Genomic DNA, 18774 nt, shown 5'->3' on the forward strand with positions numbered 1-18774 from the left:
ATTTTGACTTCAACTGAATCTATATAATCTAATGTTTTTTTGAAAGCCTCTGCAAATGGTGTTGAGCCCTCGTATTTTTCCAAACTGGGTGTAAGCACTTCAAGGTCTTTCTTTACCAGGTTTAAAATGTGAGTTTCATCCTCTATAAGTATGCCCATAAGTGTATTGGAACATGCTGTCAGGGCTGATTCCCATTTGTCTTTGAGCCCTGGTTTGGACAGTTCATATGAGGGAAATACGCAAACCTCTTGAGATAAGGCCCTGTTCTAGGTATTGTTCCAGTGTAATTTTGGTCCAGGTGGATTGTATCTGCCTTATCTGAAGGTTTTTAAACTTTTTGATGAGATCATCCATATGTAGCTCCATTACTTGTGTCTCCTGAGTGTGAGCTCGACTGTCCGAAAAAATACTACCAACATCCTCCTTTTGGCGTAGCTGTCTCTGTTTGAGTTGGTCTATAATGCTCGTCTGAGTCATAGTGTCCTATAAAATTAGTAAGTGGATGGGGTGATCGGAAAGTGTCCAAGCAGGACACGGTAGTATATAGCAACTGGTGAAGATCACCTGTCTCACTAGGGAAAATAGGTCAGGGGGACCACATTGGTGTACACCACCGGTTAGAGCTAGATTTAAACAGGAAGGGGGAAAGAGAGAAGATGTGGTCTAGAATGGAATTAATAAATAACCTTTATTGATTAGCATTAAAATTTATTAAAAGTCCATTGGTGCAAACTGGTATGTGTGAGTGACCCCCAAACTCACATACCCTTGGCCTGAAATTTGATGTTATATTGAGTGATATCACTAGGTAAAATATCAAGTGACTTCACCACCGCTAATGTTCCATTATGGTGCACGTATCGCTGCACCATGAATAAAGATTGTAGCTCTGGATGAGACAAAGTGGAATCAAATTGACAATTGAACAGTGTCAGCTAGAATAACTGGTCCGTGCTAGAAAAGTGGGCTCGTGTAATGGTTGCTGCACTGTGGTAATAGCAGTCAGCTAAGTGGAATTAAATAGCCCTACACTAACTGTGTGGGCATGTATGAAGTAGGCCACATGCACACCCTGCGTTATTGCTGCGTTAATGGTAGGCAGTTATCAAAGCTCAAGAATTGAGTAAATAAAGTGATTTCACTTAGTGTTATGTACAATGTTTACACTTGTCACTGGTGTTTCATTGTGGTGCACACATTGCTGAACTGTAAATAAAAGATATGTTATTTGTTATTTATATTTTTATTTTTATTTAATTTTTAACTTGTCATTTTTGTGGCTCCAGATGATATGAGGTGGAGTCCAAATAACAGTTCGAACAGAGTATCAGCTAAGAATATAAGCTGTGCTAGAAGGTAGTTCTTGCAATTATTGCTGCGCTGTTAGACCAGCAAGCAGCTGATTAGAGTCAAAGTGAGCCCTACAATAACTAGATGAGCAGTGGTGATCGGGCCACATGCACATCTGGCGTTATTACTGCGTTTGTAATGGGCAGTTATGATTGCAAGCGCACCTTCACACCGCTTTCTGCCTGAGGAGCAGCTATGCAGAGAGCGGTTGTGATGTACGCTACCAACACCGCTGGTTATGAACCCAGAAGCGGTGAGTTGCAGCCGTTCACTGGGTCGTGTCTGTTGTCAGAGCGGTTCGTGAATAGGTCCGCTCAGTTGGCTCAGTGTGTAGGCTGAATTAATGAGTGGGGTAGTGAGGGCTCTGTTACCGAGACCCCACAGCCTCGCTACACCTCACCTACGGTCAAAGCCCGTGGGTGAATTCAATTACCCCGGGAGGGCTATACATAGAGTTACTAGCCTCAGACCATATCGTGGCGGGAGGTGAGGGAGATATGCCCCGACTGTTCTGAGTTAGGCAGCGAGACACGCTGCAATTGAAATGGTATAGCGCACTAGAGCAGCTGACAGCTGTCAGCCGTATTGTATAGCGTGGTCTATTGTGAGCTGAACAGAGACAGCTCTGGCCAAATGTTAGCACCAATGGATAGTGGATTAAGCACCCGACGCACGTTTCGCCAGCATTCTGGCTTCTTCCAGGGGTGAGAGGCCACCATTAAAACGCCCTATAAATAGGGTCCTTGTTGATTGACAGTCTCAAGAACCAATCAGAGACCTAGGTCTCGACTGGTATACTATTAATGAAGTTCTCAAAAGAATAATTGTTAGAAATTGCAATATTCATTAATAGGACACCACAAAACCATCAGGATACAACCAAAGACAAAAAAATTTATTGGTTCTTGAGACTGTCAATTAACAAGGACCCTATTTATAGGGCGTTTTAATGGCGGCCTCTCACCCCTGGAAGAAGCCAGAATGCTGGCGAAACGTGCGTCGGGTGCTTATTCCACTATCCATTGGTGCTAACATTTGGCCAGAGCTGTCTCTGTTCAGCTCACAATAGACCACGCTATACAATACGGCTGACAGCTGTCAGCTGCTCTAGTGCGCTATACCATTTCAATTGCAGCGTGTCTCGCTGCCTAACTCAGAACAGTCGGGCATATCTCCCTCACCTCCCGCCACGATATGGTCTGAGGCTAGTAACTCTATGTATAGCCCTCCCGGGGTAATTGAATTCACCCACGGGCTTTGACCGTAGGTGAGGTGTAGCGAGGCTGTGGGGTCTCGGTAACAGAGCCCTCACTACCCCACTCATTAATTCAGCCTACACACTGAGCCAACTGAGCGGACCTATTCACGAACCGCTCTGACAACAGACACGACCCAGTGAACGGCTGCAACTCACCGCTTCTGGGTTCATAACCAGCGGTGTTGGTAGCGTACATCACAACCGCTCTCTGCATAGCTGCTCCTCAGGCAGAAAGCGGTGTGAAGGTGCGCTTGCAATCATAACTGCCCATTACAAACGCAGTAATAACGCCAGATGTGCATGTGGCCCGATCACCACTGCTCATCTAGTTATTGTAGGGCTCACTTTGACTCTAATCAGCTGCTTGCTGGTCTAACAGCGCAGCAATAATTGCAAGAACTACCTTCTAGCACAGCTTATATTCTTAGCTGATACTCTGTTCGAATTGTTATTTGGACTCCACCTCATATCATCTGGAGCCACAAAAATGACAAGTTAAAAATTAAATAAAAATAAAAATATAAATAACAAATAACATATCTTTTATTTACAGTTCAGCAATGTGTGCACCACAATGAAACACCAGTGACAAGTGTAAACATTGAACATAACACTAAGTGAAATCACTTTATTTACTCAATTCTTGAGCTTTGATAACTGCCTACCATTAACGCAGCAATAACGCAGGGTGTGCATGTGGCCTACTTCATACATGCCCACACAGTTAGTGTAGGGCTATTTAATTCCACTTAGCTGACTGCTATTACCACAGTGCAGCAACCATTACACGAGCCCACTTTTCTAGCACGGACCAGTTATTCTAGCTGACACTGTTCAATTGTCAATTTGATTCCACTTTGTCTCATCCAGAGCTACAATCTTTATTCATGGTGCAGCGATACGTGCACCGTAATGGAACATTAGCGGTGGTGAAGTCACTTGATATTTTACCTAGTGATATCACTCAATATAACATCAAATTTCAGGCCAAGGGTATGTGAGTTTGGGGGTCACTCACACATACCAGTTTGCACCAATGGACTTTTAATACATTTTAATGCTAATCAATAAAGGTTATTTATTAATTCCATTCTAGACCACATCTTCTCTCTTTCCCCCTTCCTGTTTAAATCTGTCACCTACATTACAGCGCCCATCTCCTTATATAGGAGATAGGGCACTTATAATGTGGTGACAGAGCCTCTTTCATTTTCATGGCAAGGAATGACTTTGCAATTAATTGCAATTCATCTGATCACTCTTCATAACAATCTAGAGTTAATGCAAATTGCCACTATAACAACTAAAGCTGCAAGTTGTAAAAAACTAAATTTGTGTCTGTCTCAAAACTTTTGTCCAGGACTGTATTATGGTGGACTGAGACTAAATATAAACAAAATACATTAACCTCTTAAGGACCAGGTATTTTGACCAATCCATTTCTTCATTGTTGCATTCCAACAGCCATATTTTTTTTAATTTTTCCATAAATGTAGTTGTATGAGGGCTTATTTTTTGCAGGACGAGTTGTATTCTCCAAGGGCACCATTTTGTCGTACATATAATTTATTGCTCAGCTTTTATTCGTTTTTTAGGAAAATGCAAAAAAAAAGCAGCAATTCGCAATTTTCTTTTTTGTGTTTTTATTTCCGCTGTATACCATGCAATAAAAATAAGTTAACTTTATAGTACAGTTCGGTAGAAAAATGGCAATTCCAAATAACTATAGTTTTTTTTTTGCGTTTGTAGAACTTTTGCACAAAACATGTTTTATGGGAAAAAAACGAAATTTTGTGCCAGCGCTTTCCAAAAGCCATAATGCAGTAATATTTCAAAGTAACAATTTTAGGGCATATTTTGTTGTGGAAGAGGTTGTCATTTTTTTATTAGTACCATTTTGGGTACATATTTTTTATTTTTGGGGGTGTGGGGTAAAAAAAATGCAAATCCAGCATATTTTTTATTTCTTTACGCTATGCACCATTTAAAAAAAAAAGAAAAAGTATGGCTGCCAGAGAGAGGTTTCTCCTACTTGTGAGTCCTACCTCTATAAGCCAGAGCACAGAGCCACTAAAAAAATAGTGGCTTGCGCAGTTGCGAATGAGGCCTGTCCTGTATTACATGGTCAGCCATTCATCTGAATGGCTAGCATGTACTAATATGCTTCCCCAGCAGGGGAAATTATGGCCGCTCGCAGCTTCACCTGGGTTTTCTGAATTTGGGCCTGTGTTCATCAGCTGATCGCCGGCTTCAATCTGAAAATGTCGTAGTCAGACAACCTCAATAAAAGAGGTCTAATTGCAGGAGTCTGATTGCTAGGACCCACCCAATCCTGAGAAAAGGGGTGTCCAGACCCCAGTGGGGATTAGTGACCACGGATGCTCTCCATTAACATTTGTGAGGAATATGGAAACAGAGGAGCACACATACTTGGCGGTTTCTATGTCTCCAATAGACTTCAATTAGAACTAGACTCAATATCGTGGTGGTCACAGAAGTCATAAAAGTCCTTAGCTGGAAAACCCCTTTAAGTCCATGTGGAACTGGATTTTATAGTATATTTTACATTGGCAAGCTTTCTCACTAGGACAATTGTAAAACTGCAGTGCCCAGGATAATTTGTATATTGAAATTGTTCCACCCTGTCTAATAGTCATTGAGATATATCTACTGTACTCGGTTAAATCACTCCACCAATTCTAAGCATTTTGTCTTAAGGTCTCTGTTAATAGCAAGCCTCCAGAGAGTGAAGGAGGCAATGCAGACGTGCAGTCGAGTACCCCGGCTCCCCCCGCACCTCCTTCCTATGAGGAGGCAACAGCAGGAGATGGGAAGAAGGCTGGTTTTCTTAAAACATCTCCCACAGTGACCCCATATCCTAACTGGTCGCAGGAGGACACAGGTAAATCTACATTCTTATCCATTGAAAATCACCTGCATTATAAGATTAAGTCTATGGGTTTTGTTTTTTTATTTTGTGTGTTTTTTTTACTTATTAAAGGCCCTTTTACACCGGCCGATAAGTAGCTGGTGCAGCGAGCGTAGATCAATGAGACATATCGATGATTGGCGCTCGCTTGCTTCTGTCGCATGGAGCTATGGATGGGGACGAGCGGTCGTTACTCCGATCGCTCGTCCCCATCCATTATTATCATGTCGGCAGTGCGTCTGCCTGTTTACACAGGGAGCTGTGCTGCCGACAACGATAATATTTAACTTTTTTAAAACTATACGACCAACGGATGATCGAGCATTTGCTCAGTCATCTGCTGATCATCCCGTTTACACAGGGCAATTATCGCCAACGAGCGTTATATTAACGCTTGTCTGCCCGATAATCATCCTGTGTAAAACCCCCTTAACTCCAGTTTTTTTTTTTTCAACCAGCAAATGCAATGTGGTGTAATGTAGACGTGTATTGACTTACCTGCTGCTGTATTTCATGCGCCGCTGCTCTGTCCTGGGCCGCCGTGGGGGTCACTTGATCTTCATTCTGACTCCCTGTTTCTTACAGCGTTTGCTGTAGGGACTGGAAGTCAGGCTCTCAATGCAAGTCTATGAGAGCCTCGATGTCAGTCACAAAGACTTGTATTGAGAGACTGACATCCGGTTTCTACAGTAGGTGCTGTAACATCTGTGTTGTCAGAGTACAGATCACATGACCCCTCAGTGGCTCGGAAAAGATTGGCGTCAGTCTACATTACACTAGACAACATTTGCAAACAAAAGGGGAAAAGGGTGAGAAAACAACATGGAATCCTACTTTAAAGGGCCACTCCAGTCAAAAATGAAAAATTCAGCTTTTGGTCAGAGTCTTGGAGCACTCCAAGCCCAGAAAGTTTAATGTACGTGAATGGTGTCGTTAGAGAGATCCCCTTATGTCCCCTACTAGGCCACAGCTGAAGCCTGCGCTGCCATAACAACCGAGCAGTGACGTCCTGTGCCGCTTCAGTCAGTATAGGACATATACTCAAGCCGAATCACATACATTTACACTGATGACTGCCCCCTGCAGCATTATAATATGACACCAGGGATGATGGGCTGGGAATAATAAGATGTATAAATCCCTAATTTTTCTGTCAGTCGCCATGACGCATCTTTTCAAACTACCAGTTTTACATCTCCCAGCCTGGGAGGGGCCTATATGTGTTCCCCCGCCCACTCATGTCTATGTAAGGAGACGTTATTAACGTATGGCTAACTCTATTACTGGCTTAAATAAATGTAGTCATGGAAATAGCCGCCACTTCATGCTGCAATATAGAAAATATATAGTGACAGCAAATAACAGAAAACGCAAATATTGTACAATGTAAAAGTCAGGTACACATATAAACACCATATGCTGACTGATATTTCATTTTTGACCGGAGTTAAGTCAGTCAGAGCCACAAACAATTTTTTTTACTTTTATGATCTGTCAACTAGATAGGTTCCCAAAATTGCTTCTCTCAGCCCGATTGTTGAGTCCTATTCCCTTTTACTGTGTGTCAATGAAAGCACTGGAGACAGGTGAATGTGAGCTATTTCTGACGGCCCTATTCATTTCAGTGTAGATTCACACTTGGCCAAACCACCCTCCAAGAATTGGGGAATTGGGCCCCTTATGAGATGTGTTAAAATCTCCTCCACTTTGTTGCTACTGATATACGCTGTGGAAATTCTGGATGGAAAATCTGGACTGAAATGTCAGGGTATGTTCACACGGCCTGTTTTCAGACGTAATTTCAGCGTTTTACGACTCGAATTACGCCTGAAAAAACATCTCCATTACGCCTACAAACATCTGCCCATTGCTTGCAATGGGTTTTACGGTGTTCTGTTCCCACGAGGTGTAATTTTACGCGTCGCTGTCAAAACACGGCGTGTAAAAAGACGTTTTTCATTGACTCCATTGAAAAAGATTTCCAATAACGGCCGTAATTTACGCGTTGTTAAAAAAAAACGTCTGAAAATCAGGAGCTGTTTTCGCTTGAAAACAGCTCCGTAATTTCAGACGTATTTTGGTCACTGCGTGTGAACATACCCTCACAGTGTTTAGGATGTGTGTGGACCTACCCTTAATAAATCTGAAAGAAAAAATTGAATGCCATATTATGGAGATATTCTCCCCTAGAATCATTGCTTTTAGGGAAGAATATCTCCGTAATAGACTACCGTACAGAGGCAGCATAAGGTGGCACGTGCAAGTTATTGAGTGTAGAGCGTGTTCAGCTAGTAAAAGGGATGTTTTGATTTTTATTTTTTTCTGTAACACTATGGCCTGGCATACGTTGGCATTTTAATGCTTGGTCCCTGCAGTACTGTGGGTAGTAAACTGTCACTTTCTCCTTCAGGCAGCAGCCCTGGCTACGGCAGTGGAGGTTATTCTGGAGACACCGAGATGCTGACCACAATGAGCTGGGAGGATGACAGAGTACGCAGGTCATTTATTAGGAAGGTAAGTGAGGGGTAAGGGCTTTACAGTGATTTGTCACATATATTTTCATTATAAAAGTGCATTTTTACAAAGTGGGGGAGGAAGACAAAGCCGTATGAGGCAGAACACAAAGCCATTGTTCTTGTGGAGAGAACGTGACAGTGGTGATATCATGGGATTGTATCCGCTGTCAGATAACCTGTATTGTTCTCTTCTTATCTATCAGGTGTATTCCATCCTTTCCTTGCAGCTGTTGGTCACTGTGGCAATTGTGGCTCTTTTTACCTTCTGGTGAGTGTTGCGTGATAATCATCATCATTTTGAGGTTGTGCAATCGTTGGATCTGTTATATCAGAAAATATTACTGACACATATCATATTTGCTAATAGAAATAAAGCAATTGCCTGATTGGTAAGAATTGTAGATACAAGCAAAGGCTTCACATTTATTTCTCCTTGCACATTAACCCCTTGCCGCATTATCACGTACATGTACGCGATAAGTGTCATAGAGAAGAATGGAGGGCGCTCACCGGCTGAGCGCCCTCCATACCTTGCGGGTGTCAGCTGTGTTTTCCAGCTGACAGCCCAGACTAAAGGCCGGGAACAGCGATCGTGCTGTTCTTGGCCATTTTACCCCTCAAATGCGGTCAATCGCGACCGCAGCATCTGAGGCGTTATAGAGAGGGGCTCCCTCCGACAGCTCATCGGGGGGTGCCAATGGTTGTCATTGCAGCCTGGGGGCCTAATGAAGGCCCCCAGCGCTGCCTTTTGTCTGCCTCGTGGCTTAACAGAAGCCTGTGAAAATCACGATATACTGCAATACATTACGATCGCTGGTTGAAGTCCCCTAGGGGGACTAATAAATGGTGTAAAAAAAAGTTTTATAAAGTTATGAGTAGGGGAAAAAAAAAAAAAAAAGTTAAAAAAAAAAAACTTTTCCCATTTTTCCTGTAAAAAATAAACAAAATTGGTATCGCTGTCTGTAAAAGTCTGAACTGATACAATACAGCGTCATTTAAGGTGCACGGTGAATGGCGTAACCGCAAATTTTTTTTTAATAAAAAGTGATCAAAAAGTTTTACATACCAAAGAATGGTACCAATAAAAACTGCAACTCATTCCGCAAAAAATAAGCCCTCACACCGCTCAATCCACGGAAAAATAAAAAAGTTATGGCTCTTAGAATGTGGTGAAACAAAACAATTTTAGTTTTTTTTAAAGTAATAAAATATTTAAAAAACAAAATTTGGTATCACTGTAATCATATTGAGCCGCAGAATAGAGTTAAGTTGTTGTTTTTACCGCAATGTGAAAGCCGTAAAAACGAAAACCAACCACAGTTTTTTCCAATTTCTGCCCGCAAATAATTTTTTTTCAGTTTCCCAGTACATTATATGGTACTTTAAAGAGGCTCTGTCACCAGATTTTGCAACCCCTATCTGCTATTGCAGCAGATAGGCGCTGCAATGTAGATTACAGTAACGTTTTTATTTTTAAAAAACGAGCATTTTTGGCCAAGTTATGACCATTTTTGTAGTTATGCAAATGAGGCTTGCAAAAGTCCAAGTGGGTGTGTTTAAAAGTAAAAGTACAACTGGGCGTGTATTATGTGCGTACATCGGGGCGTGTTTACTACTTTTACTAGCTGGGCGTTCTGATGAGAAGTATCATCCACTTCTCTTCAGAACGCCCAGCTTCTGCCAGATCACGCTGTGACGTCACTCACAGGTCCTGCATCGTGTCAGACGAGCGAGGACACATCGGCAGCAGAGGCTTCAGTTGATTCTGCAGCAGCATCGGCGTTAGCAGGTAAGTCGATGTAGCTACTTACCTGCAAACGCTGATGCTGCTGCAGAATCAACTGTAGCCTCTGGTGCCGGTGTCCTCGCTCGTCTGACACGATGCAGGACCTGTGAGTGACGTCACAGCGTGATCTGGCAGAAGCTGGGCGTTCTGAAGAGAAGTGGATGATACTTCTCATCAGAACGCCCAGCTAGTAAAAGTAAAAAACGCCCCGATGTACGCACATAATACACGCCCAGTAGGCCAAAAATGCTTGTTTTTTAAAAATAAAAACGTTACTGTAATCTACATTGCAGCGCCTATCTGCTGCAATAGCAGATAGGGGTTTCAAAATCTGGTGACAGAGCCTCTTTAAATGGTGCCATTAGAGACTACAACTCCTCTCGCAAATAATAAGCCCTCACACCGCTCCATTAACAGAAAATTAATTAATTAATTAGTTATAGCTCTTGGAACGTGGGGAGTAAAAAACGAAAAGGAAAAAAATGAAAAATGGCTCGGTCATTAAGGGGTTAAGGTTCCAAACTGCCTCTGGAGCCATAATACGGGATCCATAGCGGTTCGTATGTCCAATTTCATATGGAGGAATACTGAGGTTTTTTCTGACAAATTAATAGGGAATTCGACAGGAAATAATAATCATGGCATGCTTCTATGGATGCCATTTTACGGAGGTATTCTATCCTAGAGGCATGGAATTTAGGAAAGAATATCTCTGTAATAAGGCACCCTACAGATACCATATGGTAGCACACGGACTGGAGGCATATGGTAGTAGGATAAGGCCCTGTAGACTTCTATGGGTGCTGTATTACAACTCAGTACAACTTGAGGTTTTACAGAGCTATAAAGGTGATATTACCGGCCCGACGTGGGACGTGTAAACGAGCGCCAATCAACGAGACAGCTCGTTGATGGGCGCTCATTTGCTCCTATCACATTTTATGTATGGGACAAGCGCCCCCTACTCCGATCGCTCGTCCCCCAATACATTTCTATCATGTTCTCTGAACGCTCGTTTGCCAGATAATTAGCCGGTGTAAAAGAGCCTTAATATGTCAGTGTGTATTAGCCCTTAGGCTAGGGCCCCATATAAACAAGAAGCCTTGCACAAATCAAACAGTCATGGTGCAACTTCATTTGTTCTTTATAAGGAAAAAATACAAGGAACTCTTGTGATTTGCATTTGACTATCTATCTATCCATCTATCTCTCTCTCTCTCTCTCTCTGTCTGTCTAACAATAATACAATGTCTATTGCACCTGCTTGTCTTTCAGTGACCCAGTGAAGGAATATATTCAAGCGAACCCTGGGTGGTACTGGACTTCCTAGTGAGTATGAGAATAGAATCTCAATTATGACGACGACACAGATGTTCACAAATTGAGTTTTCTTTTCCTTCCGTCAAGGCTTATAGGGGTTGCGCAGGATTAGAATAAGGGCTTGTCTACACATTACGGAATTGCTGCAGAAAATTTCTGCAGCAATTCCACAAAAACTAGTAGAAATTCCGCTGTGGAAAAACCGCACAATTTCCTGCATTTTTTACTGCAGAAAATGGTGCCGTTTTTGCTGATTTTTTTTTCAACGCTAGGAGATGGTGATATCTATTCTAAAAAATTGCAGGAATTCAGTCCACTGAAGTACACAAAATATGCACCGCAAGTGAATTTCTGCTCAAAGTATAACAAGTAACGGCACATAAATTTACTTTACTGTTTTTGTACTGATTTTTAACATCACACAGCATTCTCCAATTCATATACAGCTCACAGTTGCTTTGAAAATTCCTTGTTGTGCCTGGATACAGACATCACTTTGCCTTCACTTCACAGTCAGCGATGTAGTTTAATAATATAGCACAAACTGTGGCTGTCTGAGCTCCCACAATGCAATTAGCTTTAGACGTGGATTGGGAAGAAAACATAATGGAACATTAAATCAATCCAAGATAATAAAGCAAAGTATTTAGAAAGTTACAGTTTCTGTATATTGTAACTGTGGTATTTGGTGAAGTGTTGCTCCAAAGCATCTGTACTCAATATACTTGGATGCACAGAAAAAGTTACCGTAACTTATTGAAGGGAAAACTGATATACTGTATTATACCTAGTGCAGAGCCTGAGGGGGCGGGGCATGACACAGGAATTCTCTGGTGTTCTTTGAATCATACACCTCCCCCTCAGCCCCTACACTAGGCATAACACAGTGACTATCAGTTTTGCTGGGGTTTTCCCAAATGTAACTGTTTCCGAGCATCCCAGTATATTTACATCCAGTTTTGTCTGTAGTGTCCCTTTAAAGGCACTTTCAGGCTTGATTCACACGAGCATGTTACGTCCGTAATGGACGGAACGTATTTTGGCCGCAAGTCCCGGACTGAACACAGTGCAGAGAGCCGGGCTTCTAGCATCATAGTTATGTACGACGCTAGGAGTCCCTGCCTCTCCGTGGAACTACTGTCCCGTACTGAAAACATGATTACAGTAAGGGACAGTTGTCCGGCAGCAAGGCAGGGACTCCTAGCGTCGTACATAACTAGGAGCATTCGTCCCCATATTAAACGATCATTGCTTTATCTGAAGGGAGCAATTGAGCGCCTATCAACAAACTGTAGTCAATCGGCGCTTGTTTTAAAGGTGGTGAACATGGGCGATATCTGCCCATGTAAAACCACCTTAAGGCTCAGTGTTTTGACTACATCCTATCTCATTTTATTGTCCAAACTTTCATTGACAGGACTGTCCTGTAAAGTAGTTGTTCTAATTGCCTCATTGGAACAAGCGGTCTGGTAGTCAAGTGACAGGATAAGGCTGTGTTCACATCAGCGTTCGTTTCCGCTGAGGGGTTCCGTCGGAAGATTCCGTCGAGTTAAGCCCTCAGCGTCAAGGCAAACGGAAACCTCAGCTTTAGTTTCCCTCACCATTGAACTCAATGGTGGCAGAAACCTAGCTAATGGTTTCCGTCTGTCACCGTTGTGACAGGGTTCCGTTGTTTCGGACGGAATCAGTAGCGCAGTTTCCGTCACCATTGAGTTCAATGGTGAGGGAAACGGAGCTGAGGTTTCCGTTTGCCTTTCCGTTGAGGGGTTAACTCGACGGAACCTCCGAAGGAACCCCTCAATGGAAGGGCAACGGTGATATGAACAGGCCCTTAACTAGACATATATAGAAAATTATCAAATAAGATACAATGTCTTGGTCTATCATTCAGATCAACTTTATTGCAGCCTCTTTATCCAGTCAGATATTTGTCATCAATGGCTTATTACTGTCTAGTGAACACAATACACTGTGGCTACACAAGGGCATAAGATAAGGCACACAGATGTTTTCTGGTGGTGCAAGTACCAGTATCTGTCTACCTAGTGCACCCAAATCCAGTATCAGATTGTGGTTCATTGGACCTTTGAAAAATTATTTTGAGGGCCCATAGACCATCTGTAGAGAACGTGCCCACATTTAACAGCATCGTAACATTTGTTAATCATTGTCCACAAAGGACACATCATTAAGGTCTGATGTTTTATGAGAATCAACCGATATGAGATGGACCCCAGTGGCAAGTGATTAACTTCAAATTCAGCTCCAAATGGGGTTGTCTTCTACTGGGCCTTTGGGGCATATTATTATACAAGAGACTGGACCCACAGGAGGATCCTCATGTATTCTAGTGGGCCAATTCAACCCTGCCCTCATCTCAGGATATATGATCCCTTCCTCCCAAAAATGTTCCCAAATTTGATTGAATGCTGGTCCAAGTCGAAATGTGCTCAGCAGATAAAATGAAAATATGACTGACTTTGCCAACCTCAAACTAATGCTACCAACACCTAATAATGTATATTATGCCTCACGTTTCTTTTGAAATGTATAGGCGTTATTATTATTATTATTTACAGATTTTCTATCCATGAACATAGTCATAAATAAAAATGTTCTTCAGATTCTTTCATTTTTACAACTCTTCTTTTCTTATCCGCAGTGGTGTTTTCTTCACAACGTATCTGGTGCTTGCCTGCTGCAGCGGACCAAGGTAAGATCCAATAACTGGTATTAACTGAACAATAAAACTGTGACACAGGTGGGGACAAGTTGTGTTATCAAAGCTCGAAATATAGTCCATAATAGCCTGCAAATTGGTATAGTACAGGTTGTTATGGTTATATGGATATCAAATGTGTGAGGTTTAGATTTCATGTTATATGGTTTTTCTTTAAACTCATTTTTTAAATAAAGTATATTTTTTTGTTTTTCAATGACATATGAATAATGCGATTTAATATGGCGGACAACACGTGAATCTCTTCTCACTAGTTGTCTACTATTTTACATTACATAGGGCCCAGCATATGTACCAGTTTCCATATGGACTAGTGTGTGCAGAATTGCATTTGCACAGACCCTATAGAAACTGGTATGATCCAAGCCCTATGCAATGTAATATGGTGGACAACAAATACATTTCTACACAGACTAGTCCCTATAGAAAAGGGTATATGATATACATGTTAAGTAGTTGCCAGTTTCTATATAAGCTAGGCCAGCTTCACAGGAGCTCAAGACCAGGTGCATTTCTGCGCCTATATTATGGCCGCAAATACCAGTCCAACCGCGGTTCTAATGACCTGAACTAACAGCATCAAAGCGGACAGTTCATAAGATCATGATCAATAATCACGCGGGAGGGCTATTTGGCATGTAGATTTTGCTGGATTGGTTTCTGGGCGCCATATTGCATTTGCAGAGCTTCTGAGGTACCAATACAGGGGAAACCCCTAAAAGTGACCCCAATTTGGAAACTAGACCCCTTGAAGTATTCATTGTAGTTTTCACGGGGTGCATGCGACTTATTTATCAGTTTTTATTCTATTTTTTAAGAGGCATGGTGACTAAAAAACAGCATGTCTACAATTGTTTTTTATCTTTTTTTTTTTTTTACAGTGTTCACTGTGCAATATAATTGACATATTCACTTTATTTTGAGTGGCGATACGATTACGGCGATACCATATGATTATTGTTTTTTTATGACTTATGGCATTTATTTTTTGTGTTGCCTTATTCTAACAGCCATAACTTTTTTATTTTTCCATGAAGAAAGCTGTGTGAGGGCTTGTTTTTTGCGTAACAAATTGTAGTTTAGATCAGTAGTTTTGGATACATGCAACAACTTGATCTCTTTTTATTCCATTTTTTGGAAGGTGAAGTGACCAAAAAATTGTGATTCTAGTATGCTTTATTATTTTTTTTATTTTACAGCGTTCACCGCGCGGAATAAATAACTAAATACTTTTGTAGTTCAGGCCATTACGGATGCAGCGATACCAATTATGTATAGTTTATTTATTTTTTAATAATAAAGATTGAAGGGAGAAAGGGGGATTTTTACTTTTATTCTTATAAACTTTTATTTTTTTATTTTTATACAACTTTAACTTTTTATACAACTTTTGATTTTGTCACACTAGGGGACTTGAAGGCAGGAAACCCTGATCGTAGTGAAGTGTATTAGAGCTATCAGCTACTCACTGACAGCAAGCATAGTGGGTCTTGCCTTTGTTAGGACCCTCTAGGCTTCCGTAGATGGCATAGCCGGAGGCCATTGTTAGGCCTCCGGTTGCCATAGCAACCATCAACGCCCGCGATCACGTTGCGGGACGTCGATGGTGTTTTAACCCTTAAGAAGCCGCTATTGAACGTGGCTTCTAAGGGGTTAATCAGTGGGGACCACCGCGATTGGTCACTGCTGAAGGATCTGCGGCAACTGCTGTACGAGACAGCTGTTGTCCTATATGTGCCGGAATGGCCGTTCTTCTCGTCAAGATACTATTAGGTCATGGAGCGCAAACGATGCGCTTATGATGACCTACTAGTACGTCACGGACCAATCAGAGAGATTGCTGACCCGGAACTGCTCTCATTGTCTCTGACAGTGGGGAGTACAGCCCCCGTTCTGCCGCCACCTCATTTAAATAGGACATTGCTCTGATTGGTCAGTGAATATTCACGGACCAATCAGAGCGATTGCCGACCCGGGACTGCTCTCATTGGTAACGGGCTGGCTAGCAGTGATGGTCTGTAACAGCTGTCATCACAGCTCTGTCACCAGGCACTAAGACACGGTGACGGTTTCATTCGTCATGGAGAATTAAGTAACGCTGCTCCATGACGAATATATTCGTCATGGAGCGTTAAGGGGTTAAATGGATACTTATTGCGCTTGTGTGAAACAGTCTGTGCAGAAATACATTTCTTTACCTCTATATTAAATTGCATAAAATGGAGTAATGATGGGAGAATACATTTTCTCAATAGCCAGCCTAGTGGTGCTAGTTTACCTGAATGTCTCCTGTTGTCTCTGACACTGTGTCAGGAATTTATCAACCTTTCTATGCCAGTCTTATGGCGTAGAAAAGTAACAAAAGGGCTTAAAAGTTGCAATTTGTTTTGAAAGTGTAAACCTTTTCGGCATTTCACGCAGCCATAGCCGCTTTTGTAAAAAAAAAAAGAAAGAGTGTGGCTTCCCAAGGGAGGAGGAGGGGGTTTCGGGTAACAGCGGCCAAACAAATTCATTATAATTTACACCTGAAAACTCACGGAAATTATAGCAGTAATCTAGGCTAGCTTCTAGCTGGTGTGAATTTCACTCTGTGGGGAGTAGCAAGTAAGAGGCCTGTGCCAAACCCCTTACCTTGCTACCCCCCCCCATTGGACTGGCCCCTCCTTCCCCATCGAACAATTTAAAAAAAAGTATACTGACATAACCACTCTTCTTCCCTCACAGTCCCCTCAGGTTCCCGAGGCATGCCACAGCTCATACATGGTACTGATGTCTGGCAGCGTCAGGATGTTGTATATAATGCAGCACTCAGGACGTTGAATGAAGCGTCACATATAAGTCCCTGATGCTGCTCGGTGTGAGGAACTTGTATTAGCCACGGGATGTTGATGGAACATGAGGGAACCCGGAGGGTGAAGTGAGAATACTTATTTTTCATGTTGTATCCGTTGAAAAGGGGGGAACGATTTGGCGCACGGCGCAGTCATTGAACCACAATTGTGGTGCCCGGCTAGTTAAAATATGCAACACATTTATTGCCTCAAAAAATAAATATGTTGCATCTTACGCCAATGAATTGTTTATTAAGACTGGCGCATGAAATACCGGTCTTAATAAATCACCCCCTGTGTCTCCACCGAGTTCAAGTCCTTCAGTGGCCCATGCAGAACATGCCCTTGGCTGCCGAATGTATGCTCTTGACTGCACAATTCTTTCAGTGCATTTCTGGCAGTGCCACCATGGCACTCCTGAGACATGTGTTGCCGGCGCTGACGTCATTACACTGTCCCAGAGCAACAGCACATTGCTTCTCACAGCTCATGCTGCGGTTGTCAACCAGGAGTTGTGGTAATGCGCGGCTGGATCCTGACTGACGGTGATGAAAGTGCTACCATACAGTGAACTGCTGTGAAAACTGCTAGCACTGTGCTGCACCCATCCTCATGCTCCAGTCCTGCTGTGTCCAGGACATGGTGGAGGCCCCTATTTGTCACGTTGGGCTCGTGGACCCACAGGACCGTACCGCCTTGGCGGTATGGCACCTGGCCAACAGGGCGCAGGTCAGAGTCTATAGTTCATATAGGGTACCTGTGGCAGCTTGGACAGTAGCAAGGCAGGCTTGGCTGGGACTAGGCAGCAGGTAGTCGTCAGGCGTAGAGCAGCAGGACATGCGTGGTATACAGCACAGCACGGCAACAGCTCAGCACTAGAGGAAACACTGGGAGCAGGAAACACTAGGGGACTGTTTGCAAGGCAAACTTAGGACACGACAACAACTCTCAGGCATAGAAGCAAGGGGCTGAACCCCTCTTCTAGTCCAGGGACTCATGGGCTGATAGTTTATTAAAGTCCGGTGTGCGCGCTGCCCCTTTAAAAGCGGGCACGAGCGGGATCCGGCTGAGGTGAGTGGAAGCGAACGCTGGCATCTCCTGAGGAGACTGGGGCAAGCGCTCGCCGACTCGTGGCTGCGGCTGTCAGAGGGAGATTGGTACTGACGGCCCGCAGCCACGGATATGACACTGTTACCCTGTGTGGTGTAGGCCCCAGGGCATGTTTTTCAGGGTAATACGGCCTTGATTAGAAGAAAGTGACACTTGTGGTAAAAATCTAAATGCCCACAACACTTCCCCATCCTGGGACACAAGAATCCAAGTGTGTTGATCGCTTATTCCCTTCACTTGTACGAGAGAAGGATGCATGATCATAAAACCGGTTCCACGTCCTCTTTTTCTCACAATGTAGGGTTTGTGGAGGGGAAAACTAGAGTTAAAGAGGCTCTGTCAATACATTATAAGTGCCCTGTCTCCTACATAAGGAGATGGGCGCTGTAATGTAGGTGACAGTAATGCTTTTTATTTAAAAAACGGATCTTTTTTCACAACGTTAGGAGCGATTTTAGTTTATGCTAATGAGCTTTCTTAATGCCCAAGTGGGCGTACTTTTACTTTCGACCAAGTGGGCATTGTACAGAGGAGTGCATGACGCTGACCAATCGGCATCATGCACTCCTCTCCATTCATTTAGACTGCACTAGCGATATAGTTATATCACTATATGCAGCCTCATACACAAGCCCTAACATTACTACAGTGTCCTAATAATGAATACACATGACCATCCAGCCTGGACGTCATGTGTACTCAGAATCCTGACACTTCTGAATCTTTTCTGTGAGATTTACAGCAACGGATACGAAATCTCGTTTACCTCGTAATCTCGCGAGATTTCGTATCCGTTGCTGGAATCTCACAGAAAAGAGTCAGAAGTGTCAGGATTCTGAGTACACATGATGTCCAGGCTGGATGGTCATGTGTATTCATTATCAGGACACTGGAGTAATGTTAAGGCTTGTGTATGAGGCTGCACATAGTGATA

At 42.8% G+C, this 18774-nt stretch overlaps 1 protein-coding gene across 1 annotated transcript in view; it reads left to right on the forward strand.

Annotated features, from left to right (window-relative positions):
• The window catches only part of FAIM2 (Fas apoptotic inhibitory molecule 2), a 59921-nt gene that overhangs the window by 17827 nt on the left and 23320 nt on the right, over nucleotides 1-18774 (forward strand). The window contains exons 2-6 of the mRNA XM_075850076.1: nucleotides 5327-5510; nucleotides 7948-8051; nucleotides 8257-8321; nucleotides 11115-11168; nucleotides 13822-13872. Coding sequence (XP_075706191.1) covers nucleotides 5327-5510; nucleotides 7948-8051; nucleotides 8257-8321; nucleotides 11115-11168; nucleotides 13822-13872 — 458 coding nt within the window. The remainder of the gene's footprint in view (nucleotides 1-5326; nucleotides 5511-7947; nucleotides 8052-8256; nucleotides 8322-11114; nucleotides 11169-13821; nucleotides 13873-18774) is intronic.

This window comes from Rhinoderma darwinii, chromosome 2 (assembly GCF_050947455.1).
Source record: "Rhinoderma darwinii isolate aRhiDar2 chromosome 2, aRhiDar2.hap1, whole genome shotgun sequence".
Classification (NCBI taxonomy): Eukaryota; Metazoa; Chordata; class Amphibia; order Anura; family Rhinodermatidae; genus Rhinoderma; species Rhinoderma darwinii.